Here is a 27,148-nt window from a genome sequence, read left to right on the forward strand (position 1 = left end):
ATGGAGAGAGAGGGAGGCAGTGGGGGGAGGGGGGAAGAGGAATGGAGGGTCCAGATGGAGGGAAGAGAGGAGAAAGAGAATGGGGAATGGGTTGGGGGAGGAGAGACCAGGGCAGGGGGAGGGCCAAATTCAGTGTGTGTTTGTTGGGGGGGTGGAGGGGGCAATACAAGTAAGACTGAGTGATGGGAGTAGGGGGCGGGTTAGGACCCTGCCCCACACTCTGACCCTCATCAAGGCCCTTGACCATTGAAATGTAATCCCTGGGGTCTTATCCACTTCCTTCACTTCACCACTTTTATCCCCCTCCCCCACCTCCAATCCTATTTCCATTCCCCCTCCCTCCTCTGGTGTCCATCACCTATATCTTTCCCCCCATATGGTGTCCGTTCCTTATATGAGTCCCCCTTTTGTCCTTCCCCTATATCAGTCCCTTCTCTGGTGTCCATTCTCTTCCTCACTTCTATCTGGTAGCTCCCTTATATCTCTACCACCTCTTTGCCCCCTCCTTCTTGACCCCCTTGTCCTAGTACCTATGAGGTCCACCTCATTTTCTCTGCCCCATGTCCATTTGAGCCCTTCTGGTATATTCCCTTGTCCCTAAAGATTTACCATCATTCCTGTCTCCTTTTCTCTTAGATCCATCCTTGTTATTTCTTCTCCACCCCATCCTCTCTTCCCCACCCCATTCCCCATCTTATCACCACTAGTCTGTGCCTACTCACTTTCCCCAGCTCTTATCACCCATTCCTCTTTTCTTGGCCCCTCTACTTCCTGGGGTGTTGGAGATTTGGGGAGCAAAGACACAGGTTTTGGTGGTTGGAACAGGACCTACAAGAGATCCCCATCTGAGCCCTGTGGAATTGCTCATCCTAGTAAATCTTTCCCCTTTCTCAACTGTGTTTCTCTGTCTCTTGCATCTGCTTCCCAGAATCATCCTTACTTAAGTCCAGACAATATTTGTTTGTGTATATTTCCAGAGTTGCTCCTAAGCTAAGTTCCCCATGTCCTTCCCCGCTCCCGGAAGGTGTCCCCTGAAGTCTTACCTGCCTCCCTGTGGCTGCAGCCTGAACCAGTCCCTCCCATGATGATGATATGTATCAACAGATGTCTCCTCTGGGGGTCCTCAGGGTCTGATTGCAGTGGACATGTTTCCTGCAGTGTCTGCAGTCCCAGAGCCTGGGTTTTGGTAATCTCTGTATCTAGAGGGTATTGGTTAGAATCTCTGAGGTGGCATTGAGATAGTGAGAGTTTCAAAGTATTGGGGTTTCTAGATACCTGTATTCTGGGGGTTCATCTCTGACTCTGACCTGCAGATTGGGTAAATTTGAAACATGTTTATAGACAGAAAGGGGTTAGATTTTTCAAAACTCCTATTCAGAGCTTTCAGTTGGAATGAAGTTCAAAGAACAGTTCTTTTCCTGCAATATACCCATGATTAATTATCCTGTAAAGGTAACAGGATTTTTCTTCCTCTAAACTCTGACTCTGATTCCTTAAGCCTATTTTCTATCACTTTGATGTCACCAATTTGATTTCTGTCTTCTATAGGGCCTGTCTCCTACGTCCCTGTGATGGTGTGTGGCATTGGGGTTTAAAGGGGAAGCAGTTTGCAAGGATGGGGGCATGGGAAGAAGAACAGCAAAGTTGGGGAAGAAGGACCCTGGGTGGGGGTGGGTCTCTGAGCAGGGGTGACCCTTAGTCTACTGTTCTTCTTTTTTAGAAGTTTTGTCCCCAACCCCAGCTTTAGTCTTGGGAGACCCGCTTTATGTCACATGCCTGGATCTTCCATTCTTCCCTCCCCTCTTTCTTCCTCAAGCTCCTCACCAAGCCTTGGGGAGGTTCCTGACTTGTAGAGTTGGCTCCCATCCTGTCTGTGTAGACGCGATAGGACGGGGAGGGAGTGGTGTAGGGGGCAGTATTGAATCTTCGACCTCCGGGCATGGAGTAGGGGAAGACATCAATTCAGTATTCATTCAAACAGCATATTTCCTACCTCCTCACTCCCCATCCCCTCCACAGCCAGATGCCTACAAAGACCCATTCTCCCCGCCACCACTAGCAGAACCAGATCTTTCCCCAAAGGACGAGCAGGGTTGGGCTAGGGGAGGAGGGAGTGGAGGAAAGAGGAGCGGCAGGAGGGGAGGCCCTCTCATGACTCTGACTCTGGGAACAGGTAAGTTCCCTCACTCCCTCTCTTTTCCAGATGTTTAGCTCTTAGAGTCTCATGACCCAAATGTCCCTGCATCCCCATCCTTCTTTCCCACAGCTCTGTAGTCTTCCTCTTACTCTCTTGCAGATGGGTGGTGCCACGTCCAAATCCTTGTCTTCTGCAGCTATCTGGATGACCTCCCTCTTCCCAGACACTTGCCACCAACCTCCCTGTGTTTTTCTTCTGCCAGTTTTGCTGCACCCTCCACCTTTTTATTTTTCTGAAGTGGTTGGAGAGCTCCTTCACCTTTCTCTGCCTCAACTTGTACCTTCTCTGTCATGATATAATTCCCCTCTCTGAACCACTCCTCTGTATTTCTTCTGCCAAGTCTCCAGAGTCCCCTGTGATGTGATTCCCCTCACCTCTTTTTCCCCAGATAGAGCAGCTTATCTTCTGTTCCTGTAAAGTTACTGGGGGCCTCACCCCCATCTGTGATCTCCTCAAGGCGGGTGGGTTCCCCTTCTGCCCCTTTATGGACTCTCTTCTTGCCATTTTAGACACCTCTGTCTCCCAGATACATAGAGCCTCCCTTACCGTTTCTGTGTGTCTCTGCCCCCTAGATGTACGGGGACCCCCTATGCACCGAACCCAATACGTTCATTCCCCATATGATCGTCCTGGTTGGAACCCTCGGTTCTGCATCATCTCGGGGAACCAGCTTCTCATGCTGGATGAGGACGAGGTGAGCAGGGTGGGAAGGCTGGGAAAAGACCTCTGGGTAGTGTGGGAAAATGTGGAGAGAAAGCTGGGGAGAATCCTCATTAGCGAAGGGACGCGAGACACAAAGAAGGCAAAGAGAGAAACACTGGCAAGTGGTGGGAGGAGGGTGGCCACTGAGATTGGGGTTGGGATGTCAGAAGGGGCAGGTGTTCTCTCCCCTTGGCCAGGGGGTCTTTGAGGGCCATGTACAGTGATGGGGAGGAGATATGGTTCTAAAGATTTGTGGGTGCCTCCTGTTTTCGCCCTGCTCATATTGTGGGATAGGTTAGGCTAGGGAAGGGAAACTAAGGGGCTTGGAGGAGGGGTAAAGACATGGGGATCACTTTGGAGGGATTGTCTCCAAAGCAATCGTCAGGACCCTCTCCTCTCCCCCCACTCAGTAAGCCCCATCACTGACCACTCCCTGTCCTTTCCCTGGCGTGGGGCAGAGTACAGGACTCAGAGAGTGGGGTCTCTGAGTGGGGAAACTGGAAAGGGGCTGCAGGGTACCAGGAGAGATGACAGAGGTCAGTAGGTCTGGGTGTGGTTGGCAGTGAAGATGGAGAAGGCTGAGATCAGGGTTTACAGAGACACTGGGAGGGCTTTCGCCAGGGACATGGGGAAGGAATATAAGGGAAGAGATGCCTGGGGGTGAGGGGAACTGGGAGTATGGGAAGTTGTCTAAAGGAGTAAGAGTGGGATAGGGGCAGGGACTAGCCAGAGTGAAAGACGTGAAATGAACAGAGCATCCTTGTGGGAAGTGGCGGCGATGCAGGGTGATTAGAGTGTGGGTTCTGACTTTGGAGCTGGGTCAGCAGTGGAGGATCCATCAGAGGAAACAAAATGTGAATATGAAGGGTGGACGCCCAGAGGCGTGATTGGGAGTGGGGGTGATTTGGGGATCAGCTTTAGAGAGTGATAGGGCAGCCTGCAAGACCAGAGGGGTGGTGAGAGATGCGCCTCGAAAGCTGTCAGGGAGGGTGTAGCAAGGCAGGGTTAGAACTGGACTTGAGGTTAACCAGGGTTTCAAGGGATCTGGGGGGCAAGTGAGTGTGGAGAGATGGCTGGGTAGAGAGCTTCCAAGGCACAGAGTCAAGTCCAAGTGTCCAGGGGAGGACACGGTGACTCAAGGGAGAGGTGGTTTGGGGAGTCAAGTTTTAGGCACTGGGGGGCATTTGAGTGTTCATTAGTGGTCACCGGTCTTGACCAAGGGTTTGAGGTCTGTAGGATGAATTGGGGAAACTGGAGACTGTGTGAGGATGAAGAGGGAGGACAGTGGGTGGGGGGATGAAGGAATGACAGAGCTGGGGACAGACAGGTCCAGGGGACCAGTGGCCAGAGACTGAAATAGGAAGGGTGCGGAGGGAGGGAGTGGGAAATGACAGAGTGTAGGACCACAGGGAGCTGGAATTGGCTGAGTTGTGGAGCCCAGGCTGGGGACTAGTGGGGTGGGTGGTTCTTGGAGGGGTGGAGGTTAGGAAGGAGGTGGCAAGGGCGAGTTGGGGATGAGGCTTAGGGAGAGGTGATGGCTAAAGGGAAGTGAGAGGGGCGATGGAAGGAGATGAAGGGTGGGGGGAGGTGACCAAGCCCTCTGGGAGGTGGGGAGGTTGGGTCCCATTCTGGCCGCAAGCCTGGCCGTGGGAGGGAGACAAGCTGTGGATCCTGATTATAAATGCAGCTTCTGCTACCCCCGTGACAGCCACGGAGGGAGGGAAGGGGGTGAGGGAGGTGGGAGGTTGGGAGGAAAACAGGGAGAATGGAGGAACTGAAGGTCAAGGGGAAAGTGGATTCAGGGAGCAGCGAAGGCCAGAGGGGTTGTGGGAATTCCCTGGAGGGTGTTTCAAAAGAAATGGTGGAAGAAAAGAGGAGGGTGGGACGGAAGGGAATGAGGGAGACAGACTCGGAGGGAGAAGGGAACAAGAAATCGAGAAATCCACTCACCCCGAGACACTTAAAAGAGTATAGAGGGGCGGGGGCAGAAGGTGGTCAGGCCTGGTGGAAAGGCAGGCTCATCCTTCCTTGGTGGGGGAGGGAAAGAGGAGGGACGGCCTGGGCCAGCGAGGTCTGACACCCCCCCCCCGCATCCCCTAGATACACCCCCTTCTGATCCGGGACCGGAGGAGCGAGTCCAGTCGCAACAAACTGCTGAGACGCACAGTCTCCGTGCCGGTGGAGGGGCGGCCCCACGGCGAGCATGGTACGGCGGCCGAGCAGGCTCGAGCAGGCTCTCGTGCCCCGGACAGTCGCGGGGAGAGGGCTGAAGGTGGACAGGGTTGCATGGGAGGGGGAGTCCGGGAACCGAGGAGCTGTCAGGGGCCGGGAGGAGGCGGAGACAAAGGCTCGAATTCTGCGAGTGGGAACCTGGGCGGAGCAGGCGCCCTCCTCTGGGATCTGAGCGGGACGGAGGCTGTGGGTGAGAGGCCCCAGCGGTCCTTGCTGTTTCGCTCCCTTTTTCCTCTCCAGCAGCGAAGTTTGACTCTTTCCCCGGTGCTTGCAAAAATAGTCTCCTTAGATCTTTAGCTTCCTGTCCGAGTGTAGTTGCCCGTGCCCCTCCCAGCCCCAGGTCTGGGATCTTGGAAAGAATGACCTAGTTCCTGCCCTGCCCCCAGACCTCAGCCCCACCCCCACGCTCCTGATTCTTCTTCCAGACCTTATGGCCTGTGGACCCTCCCTATTTTCTTTACCCTTTTCCCCCTTCTTATCAGCTGTTTCTGTTTTCTGCAATTCTATCACCTTCTTTCTCTTTCCTCCCCGATTTCTTTATTTTCTTTATCCCTCTTGATTCCTCTGCCTCTCCCCTCTGCTCCCGGTGGATCTCCATCAGACCCCCATCTCATCTCCTTTCTGCCTGTCTGTGGAGCTATGTGCTCAGTCTGTCTCTCCAACTCTCCCTCTCTCCATCTGTCTCTTCCCCTCCCTCCCTCTTTCTGCCCCCCCTCCACCCCCCTCTTTAGTCATTTAAAAAAAGATTTTTGTCTTCCTGAGAAGTTCGCTTAAAAGGTTTCCATGGGAACAGTGAGGGGAGATGAAGGCAGAGAACAGAGATCTGCAGCCAAGGTGCAGAGAGACGCCCTCAGCCCCCCGGAAACCCCCTTGTTACTGCCCCCTACCACTCTGTTCCCCTTCCAGGACCAAGGGTCCAGGTCCTTCATCCCCTCAACCCCTTGTGACCCCTTTCTTCCACCAGCTACCCCTCCCCTCAGGGATCCAGGCTTCCAGTTTCTCTTCCTTGGAGAGAGCCAGTGGCCTGTCTCCATCCCTTGGCTCCCTTCAGCCCTCTTCTCATAGGCCCAGGCCTTACTGCCCTTGGGGGCCAGCTCTGGGACCCTGGGTGGATGGGTGGCCAGGGGTGTGTGTCATTGTCATGGAAACTTCTGACCATGGGGGTGTGTGGGTAGCACATCTCTGTGAGGCAAAGCCAGGTGGTGGTGGTGGAGTGTGTACAGAGAATGTGTGTGATGTCTGTCACATCTGTGTGTGTGAGAGAGACAGAGAGAGAGGGAGTCAGTCATGTCCATGTCTGGGAAAGGTTTGTGTACATGTGTGCATACCTGTGTGTCGAGGCCAGAATGGTCACATGCTTGTGGAGCATGTTTATCATATATCCGGTGGTTGGCGTCTCAGCCCACATATTCGCCTTCTTTCTCCTTACCCTCAGTCCTCAGGGTCTGGGGTCTCTGGTGTGGGTCTCCTGTGTGTTTAGGGGGAGGGCACCCATGTGTGTTTGGAGTTGGAGGACGGTATGTGGAGGTGTTTGTGTTGGAGGTTCAATAGGGGTCGGGAGGGGGTCCAGGGGTATATATATTTAGGGGGAGGGTTTAGCGAAAGAGTTGATAGCTGGTGAACGTTTGGGGTTCTCAGGTGGACGTGGAATGTGTAAAGGGCATGGAGGATGTGCTGCAGGGAACATAGGAGTCTTTGGGGCCCTGGGGACCTGGGTCTGAGAAGGTCTGTGCAAAGGCTGTGGACTCTCGAGCCCAGGAGAGGTCGCCGGACCTTTGAGGGGCATTGGCATCCAGGGCTCCTCCTCTGCTGGGTGGAGCCGCAGCCCCTCGTTCCCTCCGAGGTTTTGATGGGGGGTCCTGCTCAGGAGGATGGTGGGAGGCCCGGTTGGTTTTGGGGGTCCCCTCGTCCCCCTCCCGTGTCTCTATTGCGCTGTCTCCGGGCGACGGGGCTCGTGACAGAGGCGGCCACGGCAGCAGCGGTCGCCTAGCAACGGCGGCGGGGCCCGGGCAACGGCGGCAGCGGCGGGAGCGGCGGCGGAGGGAGCCGTTCCCGCGGCCGTCACCGCTCGGCTGTCCCGGCCGTCCCGGGCCCCGCCGCCGCCCCCACCGCGCCGGGCGGCGCGAGCCGGGCCGCGCCGCCCCCTCTACCGCTGCACCCCGCCCCTCCCCCGCGCAGGGGCGGGGCCCCTCCCCCACCGGGGACATCCCCCCCGACCCCTCCTGGGGGCGGTGCGAGGTAAGGGCGGGGCCGGGCGGACGAGGAGCGCGCGCGTGGGGGGGCGCCACGCTCTTGGGGGCGGGGGCGCGTGTGTGCGTGGGCGCCGGGAGGGGGGTGGGGAGGCCGCGGCGGCGGCGGCGGCGGCGGCAGCTGCTCCCTCCGCATGTTCTCGCTGCATCTTCCGAGTGGGGGGAGTTATGGTAACTGGAGGGGGACAGCGGAGGTCGGGGGGTCGGGGACAGGCCTCGTGGGGGCAGGGTCTCGAGCGCGCGGGGGCGGCCGGTGTGGGGTGGTCTTGGAGACCCTTGGTGGAGGTGGCAGCCCGGGTGTCCGCGTGTGTGTCGCTGTCCAAGCTCGTGTCCCCTGTGTGTCGGTGCCATGTGCACACGGGGGCCCAGTTCCTCGTGCACACATGTGCAGCCAGCGGTTTTCAAGTCTGTCCTGTCGTATCTTGCCTCTGCCGGCTTCCTGCCTAGGGGGCTGCTGGGCTGACCACTGGCTTGTGGGGCAGCTTTTGGCCTTACTGGTACCTGTCACCTCTGACCCTGAGAATGCATGTTCCTTGCTGGGGCTCACCTCCTATCAGCCTCCTGTGTGTGGGGATGTGTGGCTGCATGAGAAGGATTTTCTGTGTCCCTGGTGGCAAGTGTGTGTCTTTGCATGTGTGTTCCATCATTGGCCTGGGTATCTGTGTCAATCCCAGCATGGGTGTCCAGGGCGTGTCTGGATGTGGGTGGTGTGCAAGTGGGGGGAGAGAGTAAGTGTGTGAGCGTGTTCCTTGGAATCCTACCATGTATGAAACACCTTTGGGCTAGCAGGTGTGAGCCCCTGCTCGGTTAGGGAGTGGGGACAGAAAAGCTGAAAAGGGAAAGAGCGGGGTAAAGAGGAAAAGTGGGGAGTTGGGGGAGAGGAGGAATGAGAGAGGCTTGCAGAGGAGAGAGAGCTCAGGAGAGAGAATAGCTGGAGAATAGCTGGGAAGGTGGGAGATAGTGGAGCCAGATTTAGAAGAGAGAGAAGAGGTTTTAAGATGGGGAACTGGTTGGAGACAGCGGAGAAGGGGCCTGGAAGCTGGGGAGGCAGCTTGTGGGGCAGAGAGAGTCAGGCCTTCGGTAAAGTGATCTCAGAGGAGAAAGGGCAGGATGGGGTTGGGATTTGTGTAGGCCGTGTAGGATCAGGCTTGGTTGGATCAGGGGAGGCCATCATAGAGGCTGGCTCACAGTGAGGCCTGGCATGGCAGGAACTGCTGTTAGAGGTTCCTGTTTCCAGCACAGAGTTTGCCCCTCATTTCTCTGCTCTCTGTCCAACTCTGTTCCTCCACCTGCTTTGGCAGCCTCCCTTTGTGGCTCCCCTTGAGAGCTGCCAGCTGGGTGTGACAGGGAAGAAAGGCCAAAGGGAAGGTTAGGGATTTGGGGGATTGGAGGGCAAGGGGAGATTCTGTGGGTGATGGCAAGATTAGAGAGATTGGAGAGGCGGGAGTCTAAGCCCTCGCTGTGTGTGTGTGTGTGTGTGTGTGTGTGTATGTGAGTCCAATTGTGTGTGTATACAGGGTGTGTACATGTGTGGGTGTGTGCACAATGCCTGTGTTACGGGTCTGTGTAGGTGGCTGTTATGCGTGTGCATGCGTGTATACACCGTGCAGGGATGGGACATGGAGACCCAGGATCGTGGTGTATGCTTATCAGGTTTGCTCTGTGTGTGGACATGGGCGTGTGCCTGTTTTCTGCACATGTCACTGCATGCAGCACTAATAACAGGATGTCCTGTGATTCTGTCACTCCGCCCCTTTTCCCTCTGTGTTTCTGCTCTTTTTTTCACTGTGGCAGTAAGGGTCTTTGTAAGTGTATGTGTATGTGGCCTCCGTGTATCTCTGACTTATATAGGAGTTCTTGGATCTTAGTGCTTGGTTGTACGTATAACGTTATATTACTTCAAGAACCAAGCAAACCAATTAGCAAATCTGTTCTCCTTCTGTTAATTCTTTAGTTCCAAAATGTAATTTTAGTGGATTTGAAGTTAGACTTTCTGCCTTTATTACAGGAGCTTGCCAATGGAAATAGTGGCTGAGCTACATTCCATGGCATGAGACAGGCAGCTAGACCTGAGAAAGGCAAAGACTAGGAAGGAGATATTCTGAACCCTTAGATGCATTGTTGAGTGTGTTACAGAAGGGTAATTAACACGTTTGCTCCTTGGTCTGTCTGTATTCTGGTAGCAACCACGGATTCATGTGTTGGAGTCAGGGAAAGGCTGGGGGAGAAGAAGGGGTTGTCCTGAGACAGTGGTTGTGGTTGTACTTCTCATGTGAATGAAGGATGTTTGTGCTTTGGGGATACAGGGATACCTTGATGTGGTCAGGATCATGGTATACTCAAACATGTGTTTTAGAGGTTAAAGTGGCTCCCCCTGTGTGGGGGCCCTGTGTGTGTCTCTGGGTTAAATGTCCCCTTCTGTAACGTGCTGCCCACATGACTGCCCGAGGGACTCGGGCCCCACATCCACACTAGCAGCTCTCATGTGAGTGTCTGGGTCCAAGTATGTACTCCCCTGTTGCAGTGCTCACATATGTCTAAGCATGTATCCTGTGGGGTATCTGGGCCCCAGGGTCTCAGAATGTGGACCCGTGGCACCCCCCCCCCATTCTCACAGTTGCCTGTATGTCTCATAAGCACCTAGATCCCTTTTTTATTTTTTGTATCATGGGTCTTATGTGCACGTACCCCCCACAGCTCGGTGTATGTTTTTGTGCTTTACACATGTGTTCCTGAGGGACTAACAAGGGTTCCTGTGTCATGGGAGCCACATTTTTGTGTGCACATCTCCTAACACCCAGGTTTTAAAGGCCTAGGGAAGCTGGAGACTGATTCTAGGGCAATTTGCAGGCGATTTGCAATTCAGGAAGCCGACAGTGAACGTGTAGCTGTGGCCCTCCCTTGTTTTGGAAACTAGAGGGTTAACAGGCAGCTCTTCCGGTCCACCCCCCCCCAGCATGTAGCTTCTTGTTGCCATGGAGATGGTAGCCCCGCCCCTGATGCAGCACCTGCCCCCCCATTGGCTGCAGTGGTGACTGTGGGGCTGAGGGGGGAGCCCAGGCCTGGGCAGCCATTCTGGAGCTGGAGCCCGAGCTTGGCATCCCCCCACTTTCATTCTCCTCTAGCCACTTGGCCCCTCTAAATTCCCTGGCAGCAGAGCCTCAGCTTCCCTCCTCCCAGCTGCCACCCTTCTTGACTCTGAGCAGTCTGAGCTTCATCGGCATTCATCTCCCCTCCTCCTCCTCTCCCTGCCCTCACTTGGGAGTACCCCGAGTCCCCATTGCCCATCTTGCCCACTCCCTGCCCGTTCCCCTGCATTCTTCTCTTTTCCCCTTTCCCCCTTCACTTCTGAGTCCCTGCCACTGCAGTGCACGTGGAACCAGCCCCTTCTCCCCTCCCCCCCACCCCTTCCTTGAATTTTCTGTCCCCAGGCTTTTTCCGCTTCCACTCCTCACAGGTCCCTTCCAAGACTTACCCCTCCAGTCCAGGGAGGGGGTCATGGGAGGTAGCTCTGGCCCTCCAGACAGAGAGGGGTTTCAGGAGTAGGGGCCAGGTGGAAGTTGTACCCAGCTGAGGGAGGAGGAAGGCCTGCCTCTGGTCAATGACCTTTAACCCGACTTTCCCCACCAGCTCGCCCCTTCCTGGGGGGGTGGGCACCAAGGACCTAGGTTCTGTGGATCTTCGGTGTCCTTTATTCCTGGAGTTTTACTGACCCTCTCAGCCATGCCCCTTTGCTGACTGCCAGGCCCAGCCCCAGTCATGGGCCTAAGGCCTCCCACCCCGTCCCCCTCCGGGGGCTCCGGCTCGGGTTCCTTGCCCCCTCCTTCCCGCCGCCAGCTTCTCAGCCGCCGCTGCTCTTCCTGCTGCTTTCCGGGGGGTAGGTGAGGCTGGAGCTAAGGGGCAGAGGGAGGTGGGCGAGTGTGCTGGGGCCAGGGGTGGAAACCTGGGCTAACGGCAACCCCCTCCCCAACTTCTGTTCCGGCCCTCTTCTCCCCTCCAGAATACCACTTGGGTCGCTCGAGGAGGAAGAGCGTCCCAGGGGGGAAGCAGTACAGCATGGAGGCCGCCCCCGCTGCACCCTTTCGGCCCTCGGTGAGTGAAGGCGCCTGCCAGATGTGGCTCAGCTGGGTCCCCTCCCCTCCAGCCCCAGCGGGAGCCTGAGGATTATGAGAAAGGAGGAAGGAGGGGAGAGAGAGAGTATGTGTGTGTGTGCCCCCACCTCTTTGGTTTCCCCCTTCTTGGCTCTGCCCCCCTGCTTCTCAGACCAGCCCTCCCACCTTCTCCAGGCTGGTGTGTGTGTGTGTGTGTGTGTGTGTGTGTGTGTGTGTGTGTGTGTGTGTGTGTGTGTGTGTGTGTGTGTGTGTGTGTGTGTGTGTGTGTGTGTGTGTGTGTGTGTGTGTGTGTACACTTGCATCCATGAGAGCACAGGAAGACAAACTGGTAGCAGGGCTCCTATCCCCCTTTCCTAGCCTCTAGAGATTTCCCTTTTCCCCCCATCCCACCTTCATCCAGGGACTCTTTACCAGCTGAGCGGTGAGGAGGTAGAACTGACCCTACCCCAAAACACACCTATCCCCATTTCCCCCCCACCCAGCAAGGCTTTCTGAGCCGGAGGCTAAAAAGCTCCATCAAACGTACGAAGTCACAACCCAAACTTGACCGGACCAGCAGCTTTCGCCAGATCCTGCCTCGCTTCCGAAGTGCTGACCATGACCGGTACAGGGCTTGGAGCGGTGGGCTAGAGCGTGGTGGGATGAGTTGGATGCAGTGTAGGGGCCTCCAGAGTGAGGCTGGAGGGGTGGGGGTTCTCAGAGTGTAGAGCTTGATGGCTTCAGATTGATTGAGAGGTGTGGTGGGACAGGGGTCAGAACAGAGGAGCAGCAGGAGAGGGGCTTGGTGCAGGGTGCCCAGAGAGGGTGAGCAGCGGGGCAGGAAAGGGGGTGAAGGTGAAGCCAAGGAGGGATGGACTCTTCTGACCGTCAGAAGGATGGGCTCCAGCCCAGGATGGAAGGAGCTGTACAGAAGGACGGAGAAGGAGTGACGGAGCCTGGGAGGAACATTTAAGGAATCCAGGGAAGGGACGGTGGGCTGGTTGGTAGGAGGGGAGAGTGTGATCCAGGTAGAGGGTATGAGGAAAGGGTGGTAGGGTGGGGTGGGGCTGGCAGGTATTATGGAGGAGAGAAGGTGCAGCGTAGAGCGTGACAGAGAAGGGGAGGTGGCACGGGTATGCAGGTCAACAGACTGGGGAGGGGAGGTTGGAGGGTTAATCCATGGACTGAAGCCTGAGGAAGAAGCCCGCAGAGAAGTCCAGAGGGCACTGTCTCCGAGGCTGGGCTTGAAGGAAATCTTGTTTGCTCCTGTGGTCTGCTCTTTGGGGTCCCTCTTTCGGTTTCCCCCTCACCCAGTCCACCCCCCCCGCCCCAGGGAGAACCCTGTCCTTCCTTTCCCCCCGTGTCTGGCCGCCCCCGGGATGGGGCAGGTAGGGGAGGTTGGGATAGGTGAGTCACACCTTCCCCTCCCCCTTCCCATGTCACCGGAGCTGGATTTGGGGAGGGGGGGTGTGAGGGCCTGGTATTCCTGGCCGCGGGGGCGGGGGGCCGGGGGAGCGTTGTGCTGACGGCAACAGAGCCCAGGATGACGGGGCTGCTATAAATAGCTCCATGGAGGCTCCCACACCCGAGCTCCCCCTCCCGCTTCCCTACTGCTCTCTACTCTTCATCCCCTAGCCGGCTCCGAGCAAACTGTCCTGTGGTCCCGGCCTCCACTCCACTCAGTTCCTTTCACCTTCTGCCTTCCCTGTGGTCCTGGCCTCCACTCCCCTCAGTGCCTTTCACCTTCTGCCTTCCCTGTGGTCCCGGCCTCCACTCCCCTCAGTGCCTTTCACCTCTGCCCTCCTGCACTGATTTTCCCAAGTTCGTCCCCCCCCACCCCCCACCCCGTCCCCCACCTCTGTTCCCACATCCAGCTCTCCAGTGGCCTCTCCTCATCTTCTCCCATCCTGTCTTCTCCCATCCTGTCACACACCTTTCCCTCCTCCTTTTCTCCTTCTCGCCCTATCTGTTCTTCCCCAGTCCCCATTTTCAGTCCCTTATCTCCGTTGTCACTCTTCTGCCCAAAATCCTTCTTCTATTTTTTATGATTTTCCCTCACTCTTTCCCATAATTCTGCTAAAACTTGTCCTCTTAGCTCGTTCATTTTTGGATTTATTAAGTGCTTTTTAGGCACTACCTGTGTGCCAAGGCCCAGACCAGCATCTTTGAACTTCTGCTTCTTTCTTTTTAAAATTATTTATTTTATTTATTTATTTTTGGCTGCATTGGATCCCCGTTGCAGTGCGCGGGCTTTCTCTAGTTGCGGAGAGTGGGGGCTGCTCTTCATTGCGGTGTGCCAGCTTCTCATTGCGGTGGCTTCTCTTGTTGCGGAGCACAGGCTCTAGAGCGCAGGCTCAGTAGTTGTGGCACATGGACTCAGTAGTTGTGGCTCACGGGCTCTAGAGTGCAGGCTCAGTAGTTGTGGCACACAGGCTTAGTTGCTCCGCAGCATGTGGGATCTTCCCGGACCAGGGCTTGAACCCGTGTCCCCTGCATTGGCAGGCGGATTCTTAACCACTGCACCACCAGGGAAGCCCCTGTACTTCTGGTTCTTTACTCCCACCTTTTTCCCCTTATACTGAAGCTGTGGTTTTGGCGGGGGAGGTGTCACATAGAAGTCCCACCTAGAAGTGTCCAAGGCCCACCTGTTCTTTTTTTTTTTCTCCCATGGTCCCTTTCTGGGTTGAGATATTTCTAGGTGTCCCCAGTCCTCACAACCCCTTAGGTGGTGGGCTGAGGGGAGGGGATTTCTTAAAGTGTTCTCATTTCTCTCACATCCTTCATGTCCTTCCCCGGGGATAGGCTGGGTTTCTTTCTGTCTGTGTCTGTGTCCATGTGGGAAGTGGGTTTAGGAGCCCCTTTCCCCAGGTCTCCATCCTAGAGTCAGGTTGGCGATGCAAGCCTGTGAGTGTGTAAGCAGAGTGGGGCCCTGATTCTCCCTCCTGGACCCCCGCCTGCTAGGGCCCGGCTGATGCAGAGCTTTAAGGAGTCGCACTCTCACGAGTCCTTGCTGAGTCCTAGCAGTGCGGCCGAGGCCTTGGAGCTCAACCTGGATGAAGATTCCATTATCAAGCCAGTGCACAGCTCCATCCTGGGCCAGGAGTTCTGTTTTGAGGTACTGGGTGTAGGGGGCTGGGGAGGGCCAAAGGGCAGGGGTCACGGAGGGGGAGGGCAGAGAGTCCTGGAGAAAGCGGCAGAGGTGGGGACATCAAGGAAACAGAAGCCTCTGGGGCTGAGAGAAAGGAGGATAGGCGGGGGAGGAAGAGATGGTGATGGACTCTCAGTCCTTGGGAGTCATCACCCCTCTAGAGCTCCAACTGACCTCCACACCCCTCTCTAGGTAACAACATCATCAGGAACAAAATGTTTTGCCTGTCGTTCTGCGGCCGAAAGGGACAAATGGATCGAGAATCTACAGCGGGCAGTAAAACCCAACAAGGTATTGGGAGTACAGGGTACACAGACAGCATGGGCAAGGCAAAGGTCAAGCTGCAGGGGAAACTGGGGGCCTAGGGGAGAAGGGGACCAAGGAGGAGGGGACCCCCATTTTCCTCTGAGTCCCCCATTTCTTTTTCCTTTCTTTCTACCTTATGATGTTTCCCTACCATAGAAATCATAGACTTATGGAACTGATGGGGCTCTGGAAGTCCCCTGGTGCATCTTCCCTGCAAGCAGGGATGTCCCACTAACACCCTGACAGGTGGGCGCCCGGGCCCAGCTTGCAGTGTTTCTGCAGGACACATAGATTTGTCAGGTAGATGAGTCTTTAGACCTTGGTTTCTTCTCCGTATGACTGGTAGGAATGGGGTTGAACTACATAATCTATAAGGTCCCTTTGGCTCAAAAATTCTGAGTTTGTGTTCTTCCCAGGAGGAATGCTCCCAGTTCCGTGAGCTGTTCTCTTTTTCCCAGTTTCCAGTGAGCTCACAGTCCTCGTGGCCTCCTCTGTGGGAACCCTTGTTTGTCAATGTCCTTCTTAAAAACTAGACCCAAGATGCTGGATGTGATCTGCCCCATGCAGAGTATAAACACCAGGCTCTTTTCACACTGCAGCATCACCTGAGCCTCACTGGTCATTGTCATCCTCCAGGCCCTTTTCACACTAACTGTATAGTCTCACCTGCTGCATTTATGCATATTTTGCAATTATCTTCCGATTGTCTTTAAAGGACTCCTCAGTTATCCTGTTCAAATTCCACCTTAATATTTTGGGTTTATTATTCTAGCTTTCAAAATCTTTTCTCAGTACGAATTCTGTCGTCTGATGTATGAGCTCCCTCTGTATCAGTTTCCTGTGGCTGCTGTAACAAATTACCACTCTCTGGACTGCTTAACACAACAGAAATTTATTCTCTGACAGTTCAGGAGATTGGAAGTCAAAAATCAAGGTGTCAGCAGGGCCTTGCTCCCTCAGAAGCTCTAGGAAGAATCCTCCCTTGTCCCTTCATACCTTCTGGTGGTTGCCGGCAGTCTCAGGCATCCCTTGACTTCTTGCTGCATCTGTGCACTTTCTGCCTTCATCTTCATGTGGTCATCTCCCCTCCTGTGTCTCTGGTCTCCAAATCTCCCTCTCTGTATAGACCCCAGTCATTGGATTTAGGGTCCACCCTCATCCAGTATGACCATGTCTTACGTGACTATAGTCACTTAATGTGACTATGAAATATGAATTCTGGGGTGACACGGTTTAATCCCGCACATGCCTTCTCAGCCCTGTGATTGCTGGTGTCGGAGACTATCTGGCTTTTTCACCGTCTCTCCTCTTTTGGTGTCTCTGTCTCTCTGTCCCTTCCCCTTCATCTGCCGCACCCGCCCTACCCTGGCAGGACAACAGCCGCCGGGTGGACAACGTGTTGAAGCTGTGGATCATAGAGGCACGGGAACTGCCCCCCAAGAAGCGGTACTATTGCGAGCTCTGCCTGGATGATATGCTGTATGCACGCACCACCTCCAAGCCCCGCTCGGCCTCGGGGGACACCGTCTTCTGGGGCGAGCACTTCGAGTTCAACAACCTGCCAGCCGTCCGGGCCCTGCGGTTGCACCTGTACCGTGACTCAGACAAAAAGCGCAAGAAGGACAAGGCGGGCTATGTCGGCCTGGTGACTGTGCCTGTGGCCACCCTGGCTGGGCGCCACTTCACAGAGCAGTGGTACCCCGTGACCCTGCCGACAGGCAGTGGGGGCTCCGGGGGTATGGGGGGCTCGGGAGGGGGAGGGGGCTCAGGGGGTGGCTCAGGGGGCAAGGGCAAAGGAGGTTGCCCGGCTGTGCGGCTGAAAGCGCGTTACCAGACAATGAGCATCCTGCCCATGGAGCTGTATAAGGAGTTTGCAGAGTATGTCACCAACCATTATCGGATGCTGTGTGCGGTGTTGGAACCCGCCCTGAATGTCAAGGGCAAGGAGGAGGTCGCCAGCGCGCTGGTTCACATCCTGCAGAGTACGGGAAAGGCCAAGGTGAGTACTGGGCCCTCAGGACAAGGTGACCTGGGAGTGCACACTCGGGATAGTAAGGGTAGGGCACATCTGTCTTCATCAGCTTGGGTTGGACAGAGGCTGACCCTTGGCTTTTCCTGGCCCCCAGGACTTCCTTTCAGACATGGCCATGTCCGAGGTGGACCGGTTCATGGAACGGGAGCACCTCATATTCCGCGAGAACACGCTCGCCACTAAAGCCATAGAAGAGTACATGAGACTGATTGGTCAGAAATACCTCAAGGATGCCATCGGTATGGCCTACCCACAGGTGTTCTTCCTAAACCTGCCAGATGCCCACCCCAGCCCTAAGTGTAGCTACTCCAGACCCCAAGTCCACCCTGCCTCAGCTTGATGCTTCTGGGCCCAGAGTCCCCTCCAACCTGATTCCAAGATTCCCCAAACCTTGGCAGCCCCTGTCCCTGCCCTTCGAAAGTGTGACCGCCCTCCGCTGTACCCCCATCTCCACAGGGGAATTCATCCGTGCTCTGTATGAATCTGAGGAGAACTGTGAGGTGGACCCCATCAAGTGCACGGCGTCCAGTCTGGCAGAGCACCAGGCCAACCTGCGGATGTGCTGTGAGTTGGCCCTGTGCAAGGTGGTCAACTCCCATTGGTGAGACTGGGAACCCTGGGTTGGGGGGACAGGGTTGGGGGAGTCGTGTGTTCATCTGTTCATCCATCTGTCCATCTTCAAAGAGGACTGAGCACCAGTTATGGGCAAAAGCATTGTACTTGGTGCTGTAGAGCAGACAGAGAGCCATGAGGCTTGGCCCCTGCCCTCAGAGGACCTGCACCAGAATGAGTAGGGACAGATTAGATACACAGAAAGCCACAGAACGGTACAGTATGTGTTAAGTTCCAAGTGAGGGTACCCCCTCCCCACACCTCCGCAATGCAACACAAGGTCAGAGAAGGCAGATCTTTCACTGAGATAAGCAGGGAAGGCTTCGTGGAGGAGGTGCCCCCACGGCTGTGCTTGGAAGACGAGGTCAGGTTCTGATGTATAGATATGGTGGGCTGAGAAGACGTTTCGGGAGAAGGCTGTGGAACAGGCCCACGCGTGAAGGTGAGAGGTCCTGGGACAGCAGGCAGAGGTAGTTTAGTGGAGTGTGTGGCTCACAGTGGAGAGTGATGGGAGACGTGTCTGGACAGGGCGAGGAGAGTTAGAATCTGAAGGCCTCCGCTGCCAGGTAAAGGAGTTGGAGCTCATTGGTAGGTCGTGGGATGCCAAGCAGTATCATGATTGAGAAGGTTAATTCTTAAATGGAGGTGGGTGTGGCAGGTGGCTGGAGTAGGGACAATGAAGTCCAGGCTAGTTGGGGATTGTTGTTAATGGTTCAGGCATGGAAATCATAGCCTGAGTCAGGATGGTAGCAGGAAAAGTAGAAAGGGGCTACTGTAAGGACCCTCTGCGGAAAGGATCACCAGGAGTCATTGGGTAATTGGAAAGGAGGGGGCATGTCTGTGGGGAGCAAGGACAACTCCCAAGGCCATGAGGCTGGTGGTTGGGAGACCACGGTGGCCTCACTGACAGAACTGGGGAGTCAGGAGAGGGAGCCCAGTGGAGGTTGGAGATGTGGGGAGCGATGCTGAGCTCACTTTACACCAGTTAGAGTTTAAGGTGTCAATGGGACATTGAAGAGGAGGACCAGGGAGGTGGGAAGAGTGAGCTCTGAGCCATTCCAGGGACTGGGGATCATGCCTGGGACACCTCCATCCCCATTTCCCTGGAATCCAGAAGAGTTGGGGGGTCCGAGCTCCCTGTACCTCGAGTGACCCTCCATCTCTCTCCCATCTCTGTCTCTCCCTGGTGTCTTTCTTCTCCTCCTCTCCTTGTCTCTCTCACACTTGCCCCTGTCTCTCTCCCGCGTGTCCCTCTCCCCTCACCTCCTCTCCCCTGCATTCTCTCTCCCTACCCTGTCTGTCCCCTCTGTCCCCTCTGCCATAGCCCTCTTCCTCCAGCAGCCTCCTGTCCTCCTCCTGCGCTCCCGCCCTCCCTCCCTCCCTGTCGCTTTCACCTCTGTGAGGGTTCCACACCCTCACCTCCTTCCACCCCCCTCAGCATGTTCCGTGGAAGCTGAGGGTCTCTGGGGCTCAGTCCCGGTCTCTCTCTTTCTCTCTCTCTCTCTCTGTCTCCCCACCCCGTCCCCTCAGCGTGTTCCCGAGGGAGCTGAAGGAGGTGTTTGCGTCTTGGCGGCTGCGCTGCGCAGAGAGGGGCCGGGAGGACATCGCAGACCGGCTGATCAGCGCCTCGCTCTTCCTGCGCTTCCTCTGCCCGGCCATCATGTCACCCAGTCTCTTTGGGCTCATGCAGGAGTACCCAGATGAGCAGACCTCGCGAACCCTCACCCTCATCGCCAAGGTCATCCAGAACCTGGCCAACTTTTCCAAGTGAGGGAAGCCTCAGGCTGGGTGTCAGACGGGGCTGGAGTGGGCAGGAAGGGTCTCCCGAGTCCCTAGAGACAGGCATGGGTTGGAGGCTTTCTGGGTGTGACCTGTACCTTCTGGATGCTTTGGCCAGGTTTACCTCAAAGGAGGACTTTCTGGGCTTCATGAACGAGTTTCTGGAGCTGGAGTGGGGTTCCATGCAGCAGTTCCTGTACGAGATCTCCAACCTGGACACACTGACCAATAGCAGTAGCTTTGAGGGTTACATCGACCTGGGCCGAGAGCTCTCCACGCTGCACGCCCTGCTCTGGGAGGTGCTGCCCCAGCTCAGCAAGGTGAGCATAGGCCCCTTGGCCCGTCCTCAGGTCGCCAGAGGCTCCTGTGGCCCGGAGACCACCCCCTGCGCAGATTCTTCCCCCCCTCCTGTTCCCAGACATGTCACTGCCACTTCCAATGCCACTTCCCCAGCTCAGACTCCTTCTACCTGAACTCTCTGAGGCTCCCTTAAAGCTGGGCTGTTAGCCCCCAGGTAATAGCCTCCCCATTCCAGGAAGCCCTCCTGAAGCTGGGCCCACTGCCCCGGCTCCTCAACGACATCAGCACAGCTCTGAGGAACCCCAACATCCAACGGCAGCCAAGCCGTCAGAGCGAGCGGCCCCGGCCTCAGCCTGTGGTGCTGCGGGGCCCTTCGGCCGAGATGCAGGGCTACGTGATGCGGGACCTCAACAGGTGAGCACCCAGGACCCCAGGCCTGTGCCCTAGGCGCCCTTATGCTTCTGTCCTGGATACACTCCACTGGGCCCCATGTGCCTTTCTCGAGGGCTTGAAAGAAAGGAAAGAGAAGCGTTTTCTCAGAGAAAACGGTAAGGAGACAGGTCCAGTCAGTAGTTAGCTGCAAGCCAGAGGGAGCAAGGAATGTAGAGCCCCCCAAAACATGCTGAGATTCCGCCAGCTCCAGCCTGGCATAAGCTTAGGAGGTCCCTCTCCCTGCTCAGAGCTGGTGTTCAGCCTGTACAGTTGGACCAGCCACCTGGTGTCAGAACATTCAGGTAGCTCTGTATTAGTTGGTAAAGCAGCACCATCCCCAGCCCCGCCACCAGCACCCCTCAGACCTTGCCCCGATTCAGCACTACAGCAGTAGCCCCTGGACCCCACCCCGCAGAGCCTCCCCACCACAGCCTCCAGGCTGGGAGGCGCACAGATCCGCAGCTGCCGCTCGTTGTTTTGATGACCATCCTGCTCATTCCTCTGCCCGCATCTCTCCCTCCATGATACCATACCCATCCCACCATCCCCGCCTCTCCTTCCACACATCCCCAACTTCCACCTGCCTCTCTCCTTCTCTCTGTCTGTGCTCGTCCCTCTTCCCATCTCTCTCCAGCTCCATCGACCTTCAGTCCTTCATGGCTCGAGGCCTCAACAGGTGAGGGGCTCTCCCCTCCCCCGCCCTCTCCTCTCCTGTCTGCTCCCCCGCCAACCCCGACTCCAGTGGCCATCACCTCCCTCCGCTCCTCTTCTCCTCCATGCGCCCTCATCTCCTCCACATCTGCCCAGACCTGCCCCTCATGCCTCCTCCTGCTGCCCCATCTCCCCTTCTCCAGGCCTCCCTCCCTTCCCGGAGGGGCCCTGTCCCATCCTATTTCCTTCGCATCCCCTCCCATCCCCCCAGCCTGCCTGCCCTCTCCCGAGCTGCAAACGTCAGCTCTCAGCCCTTCCCTGCGGGTCCCACTCTTCACCCCAGGCCTATGCTGGACCACAGAGGCTCTACTGCTAGTAGCCTGGGTCTTACCTCCCACTCGTGTGCCCGCTTCCCTTCCTGCAGCTCTATGGACATGGCTCGCCTCCCCTCCCCAACCAAGGAAAAGCCCCCCCCACCGCCGCCTGGTGGGGGGAAAGACCTGTTCTATGTCAGCCGCCCACCCCTGGCCCGGTCCTCACCTGCGTACTGCACGAGCAGCTCGGACATCACAGAACCGGAGCAGAAGATGCTGAGTGTCAACAAGAGCGTCTCCATGCTGGACCTGCAGGGTGACGGGCCCGGTGGCCGCCTCAACAGCAGCAGTGTGTCCAACCTGGCAGCCGTAGGGGACCTGCTGCACTCGAGCCAGGCCTCCCTGACTGCGGCGTTGGGGCTGCGGCCCGCACCTGCTGGCCGCCTCTCCCAGGGGAGCGGCTCATCCATCACGGCGGCCGGCATGCGTCTCAGCCAGATGGGCGTCACCACGGACGGTGTCCCTGCCCAGCAACTGCGCATACCCCTCTCCTTCCAGAATCCTCTCTTCCACATGGCTGCTGATGGGCCAGGCCCCCCAGGGGGCCACGGAGGGGGCGGAGGCCACGGTCCACCCTCCTCCCATCACCACCATCACCACCATCACCACCACCGAGGTGGAGAGCCCCCAGGGGACACCTTCGCCCCATTCCATGGCTATAGCAAGAGCGAAGACCTCTCCTCAGGGGTCCCCAAGCCCCCCGCTGCTTCCATCCTCCACAGCCACAGCTACAGTGATGAGTTTGGACCCTCTGGCACTGACTTCACCCGTCGGCAGCTCTCACTCCAGGACAACCTGCAGCACATGCTGTCTCCTCCCCAGATCACCATTGGTCCCCAGAGGCCCGTTCCCCCAGGGCCTGGAGGTGGGAGCGGCGGTGGGGGCAGCGGCGGGGGTGGCGGGGGCCAGCCGCCTCCGTTGCAGAGGGGCAAGTCTCAGCAGTTGACAGTCAGCGCTGCCCAGAAACCCCGGCCGTCCAGCGGGAACCTGTTGCAGTCGCCGGAGCCAAGTTATGGCCCTGCCCGTCCGCGGCAGCAGAGCCTCAGCAAAGAGGGCAGCATTGGGGGCAGCGGGGGCAGCGGCGGCGGAGGGGGTGGGGGGCTCAAGCCCTCCATCACCAAGCAGGTAGGTGGGGGTGGGAGGAAGGCCGGAGGGGTGAAGAGCAGGGAGGGAAGAAGGAAACGGGTTGGGGGGGTGGTAGAACAGAGACTGTGGTTTGAAGTTACAATTTTCTCACTTCCTTTCATTGATTAAACAAATGTTCATAGAGGGCTTGCTTTGGCGCCACATGCTGTTCTAGGCACTGTGCACTTGGCATTGAACGACAGACAAAACTCCCTGCCCTCATGGGGCTCCTGAGGGGAGATGTGATGAATAACTAGTATAGCTTTCACGAGGTGATGGGTGCTAGTGCAGGGGACAGGCTGAGGACTCTCATCTAGTGTGGGGGACAGGAAGGGGACTCTCGTCTCTTTGGGCAGTGCTCCCTCCCTCTAAAAGCACTCTGCCTCCTCCCACCTTCCCTCTCTCCTTCTGCCCCCACCTCGCCCCGTCCCAGCATTCTCAGACGCCATCCACACTGAACCCCACGATGCCAGCCTCCGAGCGAACGGTGGCCTGGGTCTCCAACATGCCTCATCTGTCAGCTGACATCGAGAGCGCCCACATCGAACGGGAAGAGTACAAGCTCAAGGAATACTCGAAGTCCATGGACGAGAGCCGGCTGGATAGGGTACGCAGGGCTCTCCCTGCCCCAAACCCCGTCTTACCCTTTACCCACAGGGCAGGCTTCTAGTCCCTTCCAAGGGCAACATCTGTGGTCAGGTAGTTACGATGAAAAAGAAAGGACAAAGACCCGATGTCTTCTCCTGAGAAGCCCTCTGTCAGGGGAGGCCAGATACAGTCCATTGAAAAACCCATTTCAACTGTGTTATTTTGGGTTACACACATCATAGACTGTCTGGGGAAAAGCATGCTCTATATTAGGCTGTCTCTGTGTTCTTCCCCGGGGAGAACATGTTGAAGCCCTGGCTCCTGTGACTTCTCAGGAAGAAGTCAGGGGAAGGTACTTCACTAGCAGTGGGAGCTGTACATTGGGCGAGGGGCAGAGTGGTCGTACCAGGACCCATGCATGGCTTACCCAGTCACTGTTCCGTGGGCATCGGTGACAGAGGGTTGGTGGTTAGGGGGAGGGTGGTGTGTATTGGCCCATGTGTGGAAAGACTGTCCAGACTCTCAGCTGGTGGTGGTCCCGAGCAAAAGTCAGCAGGAGCTCTGGCCTTCACACACTTAGCAGAAAGTTCCTTGGGAGCCGTTGCTGCGAGGACCCTGAAGAAGAGGGTAGCTACAGGGTTAGATTATATATACAGAATACATGACTGCAACTTGGGGAAGCAGAGAGGCTTTTGGGGAGAAGTGGTCTCTGAGCAAAGGAAAATGTTGGGATTGATGTAGATGGACTTGAGCTAAGAGAATCTTCAGGCCTTATAATAAATTATTTCCAGCACCATTTAACAAGCTGAGGCCAAAATGCATTCCACGTGTGTCCATGAGTCTGTCCAGGCTCCTGTGTGGGTCCTCCTGTGTCCAGATGCACATGTGAGGGCATGTGTGTACCTCTAGGGTGGGGGAGTCCACCATTTTGCTCCATCTTGAGGGAGCCTCAGCCCCACGGAAGGGCCTTCTTAAAGGCCAGTTGTGTGTGTGTGTATGACCAACAGGCAGAGAAGGGCTGGAGGAGGCTGGTGGGGTGTCCCTCACCACATGGTGGCTGTGCTTGGCAGGCAGGGGTACAGGCTGAGTGGTGGGGTCAGGCACAGCCCCCCTCACAGTGCGGGGTCGTGTGCCCGGCGGGCAGGTGAAGGAGTATGAGGAGGAGATCCACTCACTGAAGGAGCGGCTGCACATGTCCAACCGGAAGCTGGAAGAGTATGAGCGGAGGCTGCTGTCCCAGGAAGAACAGACCAGCAAAATCCTGATGCAGTATCAGGCCCGGCTGGAACAGAGCGAGAAGAGGCTAAGGCAGCAGCAGGCAGAGAAGGACTCACAGATCAAGAGCATCATTGGCAGGTGAGGGGCGGCCCGGGGAGGAGTGGCAAGGGAGAGCCTGAGGCTGAAGAGGGCCAGCGAGCTCCCCCCAGCCCCCAACCACCATCCCCCATCCCCCAACGCAGGACACCAGGAGGAAAGCCCACCACCCTCCTCCCAGGGTTGTCACCCACTCCGTCATCACCAGATGGAGAGAAACCTCCCGCTTAGTGCATTAAATATCCCTTTACTAAACCCTGATCTCTCTCCTAGTAGAGTAACTTCTGAAGCCCTTGGAAAATGTACCTCTTACTGTCCAACCATCTCTCTCTGTCTGGACCTGGCCTAGCCTGGGACTCCCCCACTGGTTATTCTCAACTCAGCCTGTAATGTTCACCCCAAATCTAAGCAGGGGTCCCTTGGCCATAGTAGCCCCTGACCGTCCCATCCTGGGCCCACCCTCCTCTGCAGCCGTGGAAAGGTATTCCATCAGAAAGTAAATGATGCTTGTTATAGCCTGTGCTCTGTCAAGCCCTGGGCTCCAAGGAGGTGCCTCAACAAGGGGATCAGTTAGCTTGAGAACTGGGTAGGACCCCCACTCCAACCAGAGCCAGCTCCATTTCCATGCATTCTAAATGTATTTTTGAGTAAGATTAATTAGAAGAAAAAGGTTTGACTGGAAACCTTTTTGAAAACCACTGCTTTGATATCCTTTATGAGAAGTTACCTTGAGAATCGTCACAGAAGGCAGGGAGAGTCCGGGAATTATGATTGTAGAGACCCCTCTTGGGCGAGGGGTGTCTAGGGGCTGCCCTGGAGATGGCCTAGTTTCAGTGAGGTGGGGTGGGGGATGGAGAAGCCAGGTCTTCAGCCACAGGGTCTGAGGGACGGCACGGTCCTGAGTGGGAGCGCAGAGGGCCGGGGTGCCTGGTGGTAGGTAGGGGGTCTCTGAGGCACAGAAACCCGTACTTAGCAGGGAGATGCGAGCGTCCCTGAAAGGAAGGTGAATGACAGGGCGTCTTTTGGAGTCAGAACAATGGAGGGATTCTGAGCGCGGGGGAGAAGGATGCCCAAGGCTTTTCCAGAGAGCTGTGGGGTTCCCCGGGATCATGAGCTCCCCAGGCAGGCTCCGCGCCCGTGCCCGCCACTAACCCCACTGAAGCCCGTCCCTTCAGGCTGATGCTGGTGGAGGAGGAGCTGCGCCGGGAGCACCCCGCCATGGCTGAGCCGCTGCCCGAACCCAAGAAGAGGCTGCTCGACGCTCAGGTGGAAATTACAATGTCATTTATCTTCTCCGTGTCCCATCCCCATCCATCCCACTGTCCTTCGTGCAGTCACTGCACCAGCCACCCCAGCCCCATCGCCATCCGTCTCTCCCATTGTTCTCCATTTGTCCACTGGCTGCTCCCGGCAGCCCCCAAGCGACCCCATTTTCATCCCATTGTCTGTGCCTTTGTCACTCCCAGCAGTGTCAGCCCCCCTCCCCTGCCGTGCCTCCCCACCCTGCCTTTCCCACTTCTGTTTGCGTTTCAGGACCTTCTACCAGAACCTCAGACCCCACCAAGTTCCTGGACCCCTGCCCCTGCTGGGCCCACCCCTGTGTGAGTCAGGGAGTTTGGCCTCCTCTGAGCTCCTCTTGGGACCGGAGGGCCAGAGGCTGCAGTTTGCTAGAACGGAACCCAGGGCAGTAGGAGCGCTAGTGTCCTCAGGCTCCGGCTGGTGCCCTGGGGACTTGCGGTACTCGTCACCGCTGTTCTCTGGGCCCCCCAATCCCCATCACTCCTTGACAGCCGCCACTGGGCCTCCTCTTCCCGACTCCTCAGATCCTGAAAGCCCCCTGTCCTGTAAGCTCTCCCTTCCTTCCCTCGGTGTTGAAGGCTTAGCCGCCTTCTTTGGCCTGCCTCTCCCTGTGGTCCTCACTCCTGACTGGACTCTCCAGCTCCTGGCTGCTCGCCCTCTCTCTCACCAGCCAACCTTTAGGACCTCCCTCCTGCCCCCTTAACCCCTCGTTCTCCCCCAATTCTGCTCACTTCCCACCCATGCTCCTCTTTCCTCTGCTCTGACCTCCAGGCTTCCCCCCCAGCACCACCAAGGCTCCTGACCCCATGACCCCACTCTCTCCCCCTGCAGCTCCTCATCAGGTAATTCTCCTGGTTCCGCTTTGACCACGGGCGGAGGACACAGGGGGAGGTGACTCCGGACCACTGCAGGTTGGTCGTGAAGCCCACTCCCCTCTGACTCTCCGGAGCCTCTCCCCTGCTCACTGTTGCCCCCCACACCCGAGGACCTCTACAGGCCCGACCCTCCGGACACCTCCTGCACAGACCTGTCTCCCCAGGCATTGTCCCAAGAGCACTTCCTGCCGCCTCCCAGAACTCCTGACCAGTACCAAGCACCTTACCCTAGATGGCCCGCACATCCCCCAGATCACACTCCCCTTCCTACACACCTCCCCGTGGCCTCCTCCTGACTCTCAGTCCTCCTCCTCTACCTCTCCAGTGTATGTCTGTCACCCCCCATTTCACCAAAGCGTCCTTGGGGGTTGGGATGTTGGGGTCAGGGTTTGTTAAAGGGGTGGTGGTGATGCTGGGTTGGGGGCCCTTGGCTAAAGGGGCTGTGCTGCCTGCAGCAGGTAGGCTGGGGTTTCCTCTTCCTTCTCCCACACCTTGGTTCTGTAGAGAGCCCTCCTTCCTCCCACCCCTCACCTGTTTCTCTCTTTCTCCTTCCTTACATCTGTGAGGTAGAAGGCATCTGGGGTTCTTATTCAGCCCCATTGGGTGGGAATTAAGAGTGGGTAATTAATTAAGGGAGACATTGGGGTGCTGGGAAAGGATGCTGTTCAGATGTCGGGACAGTAAGGGTGAGTGGAGCAAGGAGGAGCGAGAAAGGAACCTTGACAGATGTTAGGATGTGGACTGGTGCATGTGGCATTGGGAGTTGGAAGTGGGGGGAGGTGTCCTCCTAAATAAGATCGTGGGCTCTGTAGCCATGTTGATTCCAGGCAGAGATGCCAGAA

General features: G+C 56.8%; 1 protein-coding gene and 2 long non-coding RNA genes across 3 annotated transcripts in view; 1 reads left to right on the top strand and 2 right to left on the bottom strand.

The window, feature by feature from the left end:
* The window catches only part of SYNGAP1 (synaptic Ras GTPase activating protein 1), a 32,419-nt gene that overhangs the window by 2,584 nt on the left and 2,687 nt on the right, over positions 1 to 27,148 (top strand). Inside the window, exons 2-18 of the mRNA XM_060162587.1 lie at positions 2,770 to 2,891; positions 5,000 to 5,105; positions 11,381 to 11,472; positions 11,975 to 12,096; positions 14,433 to 14,586; positions 14,812 to 14,910; positions 16,298 to 16,924; positions 17,052 to 17,196; positions 17,414 to 17,558; positions 19,100 to 19,336; positions 19,467 to 19,668; positions 19,884 to 20,062; positions 20,715 to 20,756; positions 21,156 to 22,230; positions 22,664 to 22,837; positions 23,963 to 24,174; positions 25,308 to 25,398. Of these exons, the coding sequence (XP_060018570.1) occupies positions 2,770 to 2,891; positions 5,000 to 5,105; positions 11,381 to 11,472; positions 11,975 to 12,096; positions 14,433 to 14,586; positions 14,812 to 14,910; positions 16,298 to 16,924; positions 17,052 to 17,196; positions 17,414 to 17,558; positions 19,100 to 19,336; positions 19,467 to 19,668; positions 19,884 to 20,062; positions 20,715 to 20,756; positions 21,156 to 22,230; positions 22,664 to 22,837; positions 23,963 to 24,174; positions 25,308 to 25,398 (3,824 nt within the window). The remainder of the gene's footprint in view (positions 1 to 2,769; positions 2,892 to 4,999; positions 5,106 to 11,380; positions 11,473 to 11,974; positions 12,097 to 14,432; positions 14,587 to 14,811; positions 14,911 to 16,297; positions 16,925 to 17,051; positions 17,197 to 17,413; positions 17,559 to 19,099; positions 19,337 to 19,466; positions 19,669 to 19,883; positions 20,063 to 20,714; positions 20,757 to 21,155; positions 22,231 to 22,663; positions 22,838 to 23,962; positions 24,175 to 25,307; positions 25,399 to 27,148) is intronic.
* On the bottom strand, positions 15,802 to 16,680 carry LOC132527244 (uncharacterized). Its single transcript, XR_009542919.1, has 2 exons — positions 16,417 to 16,680; positions 15,802 to 16,043 (listed from the first exon to the last, which is right to left on the bottom strand). It is a non-coding gene; the product is annotated as an uncharacterized LOC132527244 (long non-coding RNA).
* LOC132527243 (uncharacterized) lies at positions 18,953 to 23,426 on the bottom strand. Its single transcript, XR_009542918.1, has 3 exons — positions 23,246 to 23,426; positions 21,272 to 22,985; positions 18,953 to 19,569 (listed from the first exon to the last, which is right to left on the bottom strand). It is a non-coding gene; the product is annotated as an uncharacterized LOC132527243 (long non-coding RNA).

Source organism: Lagenorhynchus albirostris, chromosome 10 (genome assembly GCF_949774975.1).
Source record: "Lagenorhynchus albirostris chromosome 10, mLagAlb1.1, whole genome shotgun sequence".
Classification (NCBI taxonomy): domain Eukaryota; kingdom Metazoa; phylum Chordata; class Mammalia; order Artiodactyla; family Delphinidae; genus Lagenorhynchus; species Lagenorhynchus albirostris.